General features: G+C 41.1%; 1 protein-coding gene across 1 annotated transcript in view; it reads left to right on the forward strand.

Annotated features, from left to right (window-relative positions):
- Positions 1-12045, forward strand: part of LOC141103784 (protein wntless homolog B-like) — a 96977-nt gene that overhangs the window by 31572 nt on the left and 53360 nt on the right. The window contains exons 5-6 of the mRNA XM_073593765.1: positions 5803-5939; positions 10232-10400. Of these exons, the coding sequence (XP_073449866.1) occupies positions 5803-5939; positions 10232-10400 (306 nt within the window). The remainder of the gene's footprint in view (positions 1-5802; positions 5940-10231; positions 10401-12045) is intronic.

Consider the following 12045-nt stretch of genomic DNA (forward strand, 5'->3'; position numbering starts at 1 on the left):
AATGAAGATCCTGCTGGATAAGGACAAAGTGCTTGAATCCACCACCATGTGTAGAGTGACTGGCCGCTTACCAGAAACCCATGACCCCCCGTTACAGAGGGTCTGAGTGAGCTGTTGAATCGAATTGCTCCAGACCACCGTCAAGCCAAGATTGGACACTAGGATGGAACATCAGGGACTTCGGTGTGGATGGATGGATCAGCGGGAAGTCAGGTTCTCAACAGAGTGATGTGACCATGTATGGAAAAGAAGGGGGGGGGGCTCTAATAATGTTAAATCTTAAGGCTTTATTAAAAACATAAATAAAATATACACTCACATGTAAAATGGAGAATGAGCGCCTATGGAAAGAAGTCTGGAGCACTGGCCGGATGCTCACAGACAGCCCGTCCTGCTGGTATCACAACATCGGTGGGAGGTGATGCGAACACGTCTTGAGCCATGTGTTCACATCACCTCCCACCGATGTTGTGATACAAGCAGGACGGGCTGTCTATGAGCATCCAGCTGGGGTCATGGGTTTCTGGTAAGCGGCCAGTCACTCTATACATGGTGGTGGATTCAAGCACTTTGTCCGTATCCATTAGGATCTTCATTTCATTTAATTCAACACTCGGGTGTTCTATTGTTCACATATGGACATTAATTTTTTCCATTGTTGCACACGAAGATTGCACTTTTGATGGCAGACTTATTGATTATTTATACATGTCTATCTATATTATATATGATTATACACATTTATTTGGATTTATCCTAAAGGTGATTTAATTATCACACATCTGCTTTTCAATAGCGCGATTCAATTAGTTTTACAATATACGTGTAACAAGCTGAGATTAGGAGCACTCCCTTTAAGAGAGCTCCTTACCTGTATAAGAAGACACTTGGGAGCCAGAAATATTGCTGATTGGATAGGGGATCAAATACTTATTTCATTCATTAAAAAAGCAAATCAATTTTTTACTTTTTTGAAATGCGTTTTTCTCGTTATTTTTGTTCTGTCTCTCACTGTTAAAATAAACCTACCATTAAAATTCTAGACTGATCATTTCTTTGTCAGTGGGAAAACAGCCAGATCCCTCTCAGATTACACTGTCACAATGGTCAAAGTGGAGGACCAGGCCATATAAGGTACGCCGTTGGAATTATTATAAGGTTTCTAGGTCTTGCCCTGTACGCCCAAGTTCTATAGAGAATTTAGGTGCGTGCTACAGCCTTAAGATTAGGTAAGAAAACCTTTACTGAGTTTACTGTGTGGGGAGGGAGTGAAGGAAGAGGCCTCACTGTGCCACCTTCTGTTTTTTCAGTCTTTCTCCGAGGGGTGGGATGTCTGATGCCACTATAGACTTAAGAATCTGTCCAGGTCTAGCTGACCTCAAGGCATTGGCCAACTTTATACATAATTTTCTCCCTGTGCTGGTAGATACTACTTTGCAATCGAGCAGTCACAAGGGGCCCTGGTCTCAGACCTCCTTTTCATTGACTTGAATTTTACATTTTCTTTGAGCCTGTAATCTTCTACAAGTGGTCTGACTCATCATTTCTGATGCCGCCAGCCCAGCAGAGCTTATTCATTTCAGAGGCTGAGGCCTGACTTACTGATGACCTTTCCTGCGCCAGAGAATGTTTGTCTAGAGCTGTTGACTTTAATGCTGAATGGTTTCAATTGTTTTATTGTGCCATTTACTTCAGAATAAATGCATAATCGCAAGTGAAAGGGTAGACCAAATTGGTTTATAATATGTAATCGATTGTACGATCTTGAAGTGTACCTGTTACCCTAGTAGACCTTTTGCGACAGAACTTGTAATGCAGCAATGTTACAGGCTCCTAGCAAACTGATAGATGGGTGATCTGAAATATTGGCAGTGACTTCCTCCCCTCTACATGGATGTTGGGTACACCTTAAAGAAAACCAGTCACAGCTGGGCTGTAGGACTTAGAATATTCTGTTGTAAATTTGCATACCTACTTATGATTTTCATTTGTCCCCGTAGTAAGCATTTTTTTTTATCAATGATATGATTTAGGTACCATAACAAGTAAGATGGATGGCCATCTTGCAGGGTCAGCCAAAGCTTGGCAATCTATACTTTAGGAACTTGTGAAGTCCATCTTCGGAGATAACATGATGGCTGGCCATTGACCATTTTCTCCGAAATACAGCCTACCCACAAAAATGAGAACCTTTTGCTAGTAGTAAAAGTAGTGATTTTGATTTTCCTAAACAGTTTAAACAACATTTTTTTTGGCACAAGTAACAGAAAACACGACAAAACAGGTTGGTTTCAATTGAACGTTGGCGCAAATCCCGGACAAGCCCCCAATTGTTTTGCTTGTATCTCGTTGTAATAAACTTCGGTTTCTCCGACGGAATTCCATTCAAGCGGTCTTGCTTACACACAGTCAACCCAAAGTCTGACTGTCCAGAACGCGGTGACGTACAACACTTGCGACGGGACCAGAAAAAAGGAAGTTCAATAGCCAGTACCCAATAGCTTCCGTCTTGTACTTGCTTCAGAGCATGCGTCGTTTTTGGTCCGTCGGACTAGCATACAGACGATCGGTTTTCCCCATAGGAATTGGGTCTGTCGGAAATATTTAGAACGTGTTCCATTTCTAGGTCCGTCAGATTTATCGAAAAAAAAAAAAAAAAGTCAGATGAGGCCTATACACGATCGAAATAGACGATGAAAAGCTTCCGTCCGACTTTTTCTGTCGGACATTCCGCTCGTATGTACGCGGCTTTAGGTTACTTTGCGTTAAAGCAAGGGAGCAGAACGCTGTATTCTATTATTGTGCTTTTACCAAACAAGAATTCTTTACAAACTGCTTACAATTGTAGGAAAATAAAAAAAGACAGAGTATAAGCATACAAACCACTGTAAAAAAAAAGTCAGATGAGGCCTATACACGATCGAAATAGACGATGAAAAGCTTCCGTCCGACTTTTTCTGTCGGACATTCCGCTCGTATGTACGCGGCTTTAGGTTACTTTGCGTTAAAGCAAGGGAGCAGAACGCTGTATTCTATTATTGTGCTTTTACCAAACAAGAATTCTTTACAAACTGCTTACAATTGTAGGAAAATAAAAAAAGACAGAGTATAAGCATACAAACCACTGTCAATGCTTATTTACTAGGAAGGATAGGTAGGATGTGCTTGTGCATTGTATGTATATTTGCAATACTCTATGGGGTTGATTTACTAAAGGTAAATAGTCTGTGCACTTGCTCTATGAAGGGAAGATGCGAGGAAAAAAAAAAAATAGCATTTTTGCTTGCACATGATTGGACAATAAAAAACAGCAAAGCTTTCCCTAACTAAAGAACTTCCCCTCAGATCTAGCGTAATTGCACTTGCAGTGTACATTCTATTTGCCTTAAAATCAAAACTTAAATCAACTTCTATATGTGGTGTATTGTTCTCCCACAATTGTACATAGTTCTTATGTACACCATTCTTGTTTGGCAAAAGCATGTTACCAGACTTACGGAAGGAGCCACACCATCCCATCACCTTTGCAAGGCCACTTGAGGATCTGAGTCTCAAGATAGATTCCCTTGCATTGGATAGCTGATATGTGGAGGCGCATATGTTAAGACTATCTCCATTTTTGACACAATACGCCTTTGGATATGTCAAGCCCTTTTTAGTCCCTGAAGAAGATCTACACTGTGTTTTTGAAACGCGTTGACAGTTTGGGTTTTATCTTCAGCTGGCTATATATTTCTCCCCAGTTTCGTGTGTTTTTACTGTCCCTAATATTTTTGTCATGTATGTTTGATACATATAAATAAATTTATAATTATTTTATTATAAATACTGTTTGTAATCCATTTTAAAATCCCAATTTGAGGAATCTTTTCTTTTATTAAAGCATGTTAATATACCACAGGGTTCTGCCCTCTTGCTTTTGTCGCAAAGTAACCTAAAAGATGCACGCAAAACAGTAGAACCTAGTGGGTAGATAAACTGGTCTCTATTGGTTGTGGTGCAACTTATGGTATAGGGGATATGGCACAAGGACCTCAGTTGGTGGTTCTTGTTGCCACCAACAATTGTAGTTCATAATATTCAGTGTATGCGATGCTACAGACTGTTGGCGACTGCAAACTCGTTTTAGGGAATAGTGAGAGATTACAGTTATACTACCAGTGTGGTTGAATTATATAGAGGTATGTTGCAAGATATAGAGACTGTGTACGTTGCTTGAAATTGCTAGGGATGACAACCGTTATTGCAAATCAATACTCTCACTGCTAAATGCTTAAGTCCAAGGGCCACACTCTTTTTGTAGTGTAGCGGTACTCCCATAGGGGCTGCTGGTGATTGTGGCCCATCTCCCACCCCACACAGCCAGGTACATGAATTTCCAGACACACTTCAGTCAAAATATAGTCCTTTGTTTTGTTTTTTGTTTTATTAGGGGAATAGAACTTGGATGGGGAAATGGTACATATGGGATGCCAGTAACAAACATGCCCACTTCATTGAAGATAGGAAATTTACGGATTAAACTATATACACCACTGGTGTATACAACCTCTTCCCTTCACCTCCAGCACATACACTTGCTTGCAGACGATCACTCCAAGGACCAGCTAGAACTGTGGTTGAGGCCTGACACTGGCTCAGCTAGGCCCAAAGCAAATGCCCTTTGCAGGCAGGACCGCGGGCCCCTATGGTGTAGCAAAATTGGTAGTAGTTCTTAGTGCTGGCTGCTCCACATGTGGCTACTGCTCCCAGCACCACCTCTTCAGGCCCTGCCAGCCCTCCTGGCTGCAGCTGCCTCTTTCCACTGCCCATGCCACTGCAGTCCTGCTGATTTGGCTCTGCACCCATCCTAGACTGCTCCATCCCAGTCCTCTCAGGCTTGCCTCCCAGTCCTCCTTCTGATTTGTGTGTCACTCACCAGCCCTCTTGGCTGTTTCTGTTGCTCCTGGAGACTTGCCTGGCAGTGTTCTCCCACTGTCCTCCTTGCTCCTTTGCCCCCTGTCCAGGACATCTTAGTCTGTCTTCAGGAGGGTCATGTCCGTCCCCCCCCAGACTGGGGAGCTCCCTCAGAGGCCACAACAGCCTAAAACTCCATCTCCAGCTTCCACCCAACACTCCTCCCCAGCTGGGCTGATCCTGAGTATTTGAGGGGCCTGCCCCCTGCCAATCCAAGGTGGGGATTGGTCTAGTCCTTCAAAATACTCTAGGCAGTTCCACCTTACCCCCCCCTCCCATCTTTCCAGAAGGTTCCAGCACATTCTAGAAATAGGTGGAAGGTCTCAGTGATGCTGCCTGTAAGTCATCCAGCTCTCCCTGGATTTCTGCCCAACCCAGGAAACAATCAGGCTTGGCTGCCAGCCAAGACTGCATAAATTTACCTGTACTAGGAAAAAACTATTTACACTTATAGCACTAAAGGTTGTTACAGTAGTATGGGTGCATTTTTAATTTTTTACAAGATGTGGCATGTACCTTTTTTTTTTTTTTTAAGGAGAAATTCACATCCTGGGCAAAGTAACAGGTTGAGATTAAGTGGCTAGTATCTATGTTCCCTGCAGGCTGCAAGACTAAAGCCCCTTTCCCCAGAAATGTCTGGTAATTACAGGTATAGGGGGACACATGACACTAACCTCCCTGCTACCCTACAATGGAGGACTCCTGTCCTAAGCTAGTCAGCAGATTATCTTTTAATTGATTGGTAGTTCCTAGATTGTCCTGACTCCACCATAGACTGCCGTCCCTGCTCCAGGTACATTGCATGTTTGCCTCTGATTTATTTTTTATTCTCTATCCCCTATGTAGACGATTTTCCAGAATGGAGGCTTTACCAAAGTGTGGTTTGCTATGAAGACATTCCTGACACCGAGCATCCTAATCATTATGATCTGGTATTGGAGGAGGATCGTTATGATGGCCCGGCCGCCGGTGCTGCTGGAAAAGTAAGGGAATAGTAAATCCTTCTTTAGCAGATTTGCGTTGTCTTAATAGCTGCAGTCTGCAGGTACCATAACTACAATGACATCGGTCATACGATACAGGAATAGAAAAAAAAAATGCAGCATATTGCATAATTCTACTGTAAATGGTGTAAAATTAGCTGTTTCATTTAGAAAATTTTTGAATATTTAAAGTCTTTTGTTAACAGTGATTTTATATGGAGCATTCTGTGCTTTGACACCCTTTTCCTAATATTCCAAACTCTGCCGTCATCTCTTGGCAAATGTACCAGTTCCTGGAAAGATTGTACAATACTTGGTGACTTTGTCTTTTTAAATATGGATGTACAAATATACCCTAACCTGGCAGATTGACTCCATAAAATAGACCAAATAAATTAAGATTGTTCAGGAGTAATGCCCTGTACACACGGTCGGACTTTGTTCGGACATTCCGACAACAAAATCCTAGGATTTTTTCCGACGGATGTTGGCTCAAACTTGTCTTGCATACACACGGTCACACAAAGTTGTCGGAAAATCCGATCGTTCTGAACGCGGTGACGTAAAACATGTACGTCGGGACTATAAACGGGGCAGTGGCCAATAGCTTTCATCTCTTTATTTATTCTGAGCATGCGTGGCACTTTGTCGGTCGGATTTGTGTACACACGATCGGAATTTCCGACAACGGATTTTGTTGTCGGAAAATTTTATATCCTGCTCTCAAACTTTGTGTGTCGGCAATTCCGATGGAAAATGTGTGATGGAGCCCACACACGGTCAGAATTTCCGACAACAAGGTCCTATCACACATTTTCCGTCTGAAAATCCGACCGTGTGTACGGGGCATAAGAATTGTTGTTCACGACCTATTCTGTTCATAAAATAAGTGCTGCACTAGAGAAAAAAAATATATAATGCAAAGAATATCAAAACTTTAATCACATCATGTGCAAGAAATAGTAAGAGTCCAAATAACTATATAATAGTACACCATTCAATGTGAAAACAAATATAAGTTTTTGATAAATCTTCCCTCAGTGGTAATAAAGTGCAGCTCTTCACACTTATGGACACCACACCACAGTGTTGCTCGCCAGCACTGATTGGGGAATCGAGCTTTAAGACCTGCTTAGACATGTGCAATAAATTTTCTTCTAAATCTATTTTTTTAACGAATTTCGACAAATTCATTTGGAAATATCCGAATTAACGAAAACCCGCTTAACAAATTTTTTCAAACATTCGAAAATTCGTAAACCCGAAAATTCTAAAATCTGAAACAATAACTAATAATGATTACAAATGATTAATTTATAGGTATTTGGAATTTCCTTTTAAAAAAAAAAAAAAAGTTAGTGAGCGTAACCCATATGAATTTATCCGAAGTTACGAATGATCAGAAATAACGAATGTCGTGTCTAAACGAATGGAACGTAACATAATAATAATTGAATAACAATAATAATATCATTATAAATTATGGACACCACACCAGTTTTACTCGCCAACACTGATGGGGGAATCAAGCTTTAAGACATGCTTAGACATGTGCAATTTGTTTCAAATTTGTTTTTAAACGAATTTAGACAAATTCATTAATTTGAAAATATCCGAATGAACGAAAACCTGTTTTAACAAATTTTTCTGAAATATTGTAAATTCAAATATTCTAAAATTCGATAATTTGTATACTCAAAAATTTGATTATTCGTATATTCTAAAATTTGTGTATTCTAAAATTCAAAATTCCAAAAACCCAGAATTTTGAAAATCTGAAATAACTGATAACTATTACTAACGATTAAATTATAGTTGTGGGAATTTCCTTTCAAATTTGGCTGTTAGTTAACGTAACAAATACAAATCTATCTGGAGATACGAAATTCGAAATAACGAATGCTGTATCTAAATGGATGGAACGTAACGAATTAATAATAACAATAATAATGATAATAAAATATATTACTATTTATTATTAATTTAGTTCCATTTGTTTATATGCGGCATTTGTTCTGGATAATTTGTAACTTTGGATAATAAATGGCTTCATGTGATTGCTATCCATAACCGCTTGCCGTCCAGCCGCCGCAGTTTTACTGCGGCAGAATGGCACGGCTGGGCGAAACGACGCTGCTTTATGTCGCTTCGCATTTTGGCCACTGGGGGCGCGCATGCCGCTGCGTGTGCCCGGAGCTGATGCGAGTGCCTGGCGGGCACGATGACTGCCGGGCACCCGCAATCGCTCGTGACAGAGCGAGAACCAGGATCTGTGTGTGTGTGGGTTCTTTCAGGGGAGCAGAGACCGATCGAGCATCTAAGTATGAACACTCTTCTCTCTCTCTCTCTCTCTCTCTCTCTCTCTCTCTCTCTCTCTCTCTCTCTCTCTCTCTCTCTCTCTCTCTCTCTCTCTCTCTCTCTCTCTCTCTCTCTCTCTCTCTCCTCTCTCTCTCTCTCTCTCTCTCTCCTCTCCCCCCCCCCTCCCCCCCCCCCCACCTCCCCCCCCCCCCCCCCCCCCCCCCCCCCCCCCCCCCTCCTAGACAGTCCCATCCCCACTACAGTTAGAACACACATAGGGGAACACAGTTAACCCCTTGATCGCCCCCTAGTGTTAACCCTTTCCCTGCCAGTGACATTTACACAGTAATAAGTGCATTTTTATAGCACTGATCGCTGTATAATTGTCAATGGTCCCAAAAATGTGTCAAAAGTGTCCAATTTGTCCATCGCAATATCGCAGTCCCTATAAAAATCGCAGATTGCTGCCATTATTAGCAAAAACAAATAAAAAATAAAAGACAGTTTTTTGACATGATCAGTCATATTTTCAATATTAATGCCAAAATTTCACAATTTCTGCCAGGGTATGCAAACTTTTGAGCGCAACTGTATCTGTTGGTGTGCTGACATGGTACCTAGAAGCGCAATTTCTTTTCTAACCAACGACCCATTACATTGGCTCAGGGCATGTCATATAAACTACTGTTGCAGTGCATATTGCACCATCGTCCTCTTGGCATGCTACTGCACACCCCTATAGCACCAAATCGTGACAAATCCCCTTTTTTAACTATTTGGCACCAATTGTCATCCTATTTTTTTTTTTTTTTTTTTTTTTTTTTTTTTTTTTTTACAAATGTCATAGCCTTAGATGATTCGATTGGTGGAAGGAAAGAAAATTGCTTCATTTGCTCATCAAAACTATAGGAGAATGCCTCCTGAAGTGCTATTGTGTTCTGCTGATGGAGGGCGTAGGGATCCTTCCTGACCGGCACAACACAATAGCGCTTTGGGAGGAATTCCCCCATCAACACTGACTGTAAAGCCAAGATCCATCCATCACCTGAACCAACTGAGTGAAGCTGAAAACAGGTCACAGAAGTGCCAGAATAGCTGCACTCCTGTTATCTATAGGAGAATTGGGGCCAAAATAGATTTGGCTATGCTTCTCATTTAAAGCCAATCTCCTAGGAAACAATTACTCTGATATGCATAGAAGGGAGATGTTTTACCTGCCAACAAATTTTGTATTTCTGTCCATCCAGTCTTGAAATGTAAGAGGTCTGGCTACACCATGCAGACCTGTCTGGCAATAGAAGAGACCCGATTTTTCTCTGCTGCAGTTAAGCAAAACTTGCATGTCTTGTCCCTCTTCCAGCCTGTGACTGGACAGTGAGGGGAGAAGCAGCAGACTGGTAAGCTCATCTTTCTGTCGCTCTTACAGCATGTTCCTTGCACTGCAGCAGAGCTGATTGGCTTCTTGTGCTGCTCCTCTTTTCCCCAGTCTTGAGTTCTGCTGTACAGGGACTACAAAAGGCTGATAAGAAATCAAAACTCGGTACTTGCTTTTAAATGCGAGTCACGTTAGTTTAATGACATATTATTGGGCTTCTATGGATAACCGTTATTACATACTACAAACAACTATATGCAGTCTTGTAGACAGATTTTGGGGTCTCCATAATGGCAGCACAAATAGGGCGTCTCTGGGACAGATATTGGGGTCTCCACAATGGCAGCACGTATAGGACTTCTATGGGGCACAGATATTGAGGTCTCTACAATGGAAGCACAAATAGGGCTTCTATGGGCACAGAACTGAATTAATGCTGCCTCTCCCTGGAATTCACCTTTTTAAAAAAAAAAAAAAAAAAGTTTTGGCTGGAGTTAAGGTTTTGGTATATTTGCAGCACTATAGTTCCAACCTGCAGTGTTTCGAATGATGAATTGTTTCTGGTTGGCAAATATTTATCCTATGGATATCCTTTTTTAATCCTATTTTCTTCCTTCAGGGTTATCTTCGCTCTGGGCATCTCCATGACTTTTATTAACATTCCCGTTGAATGGTTCTCTATTGGGTTTAACTGGACATGGATGCTGCTTTTCGGAGATATCCGCCAAGGCATCTTCTATGTGATGCTCCTTTCCTTTTGGATCATCTTCTGTGGGGAACACATAATGGTAAGAATTGAGACTTGACCAGTAAGCAGAGACCTCCTTCTGCTCCCTGAGGCTTCGGACTGGGTCACTTTTCCTCTACTCTTTTCAGAGCTGCCCAGCAAAATGAAACCCCTTTTTACCAAATATCTGAAAATTTTAAGTTGTCGGAGCCCTAAGCTAGCCCGGTTACTGCCTAACGGCAATGTAAACAAAGCTGCGTGGAAGAGTACTTGTTGTCCTGCTGCCTGAACCGCCATTCTCCTGTATTTAAAAGATACAGGTTGAACAATCTGTCTCCAACACTTTTGAATGTATCAAATGCTTAGTCCTTGCCCCATCGTGTGATGTGGTTTCTTCGTCCGACCCCTACCTCACCATAGGCTGCACTATTGATGTAGGGATCAGCGGAACAAACCGCCAAGTGCAACGTGGACACCATGCATCCAACACCCCTGGAAGTACCAGATGTTGAACATTTTTTTTAGGTAGCGATATCTTTTTTTTTTTTTTTTTTTTTTTTTTTTATAGTATAGAATGGTGGTGCAGTCAGCAGGACTGGTTTTAAAAGCTACTTTTTTATATTTTATTTTTTTAATTTATAAATTCTATTAGGTGGTGACCAGATATCTTTTAAAGGATTAGTTCATCTCAAAGTGTAATTTAAAGTTTTTTTTTTTTTGTAGACGCTAGCTAGTCTCCAAAGACTTGTGGCTATTCTGAGGGGCTCCCACTTTCCCGGACGATTAATTTAAAAAAATTTTTTATTACAAATAATGTAAGATACGGAGTTGGAACACACGAAGGTGGGAGGGAACACCCAAAACTCCCAGGGAGACGAGGAGAAATGGAATTATGACCTTACCTTAAAGGGGTTGTTAAGGCTTGTGTTTTTTCACCTTAATGCATTAAGGTGAAAAAACACCTTGCAGTCACCAGACAGAGGGTCAGGGGTCCTGCAGCCTCATAGGACAGTCGGAGGAGAATGGAAAAATCCTCCTACAAGCTTTAACCAGACACTCATAAAAGTCACAAGACTGCTCTATACTGCTGATGAGAAAAGGTATTTAGCAGTTTATTTACTAAAATAGTTGCATTTCCATGTTCTGTGTACTGTGGGAGACCAGATATAGTGAATGTAGGCCCCTGGGTTTAGTAACACTTTAAAGGATAGCTCCACTTTAATAGAAAAAAATAAAACAAATAATATACAATTGCTACAAAATGATATTGTAATTTTAATGTTAGTAAAAATTACCTTTCCTGTTCAATACACAGCCACTGTGAATTTTCATAAAATTCAATTCAATATGGCAACCCGGGGGCATTCTGTGCATACCAATAAATGTAATGCTTTCCTGAACACAGAGTTCAGAATACCTCCAAAATCGTTGTTTCCTGGTTGTGTGATTGGCTTATAGATTTTCCCAAAAGGCGCAAGTCAAATTTAACACACCGTGCAATAAGGGGTTTCCGTTTTGGTGAGATACTCCACATAGGTTAAATACTTCCAAAGAGATGCAAACCTTGCAGCTTTTCTCCCTAGAACACTGAGGGTGCACCATGTGATTTATAATGAACCAGACCCTCCCCATTCAGATTCATTCTGCAAAAGGTATGGTGAAACAAAGAGCTATTGTGTGTGATACCTGCTATATACATTGATCAC

This window comes from Aquarana catesbeiana, linkage group LG07 (genome assembly GCF_042186555.1).
Source record: "Aquarana catesbeiana isolate 2022-GZ linkage group LG07, ASM4218655v1, whole genome shotgun sequence".
Lineage (NCBI taxonomy): Eukaryota > Metazoa > Chordata > Amphibia > Anura > Ranidae > Aquarana > Aquarana catesbeiana.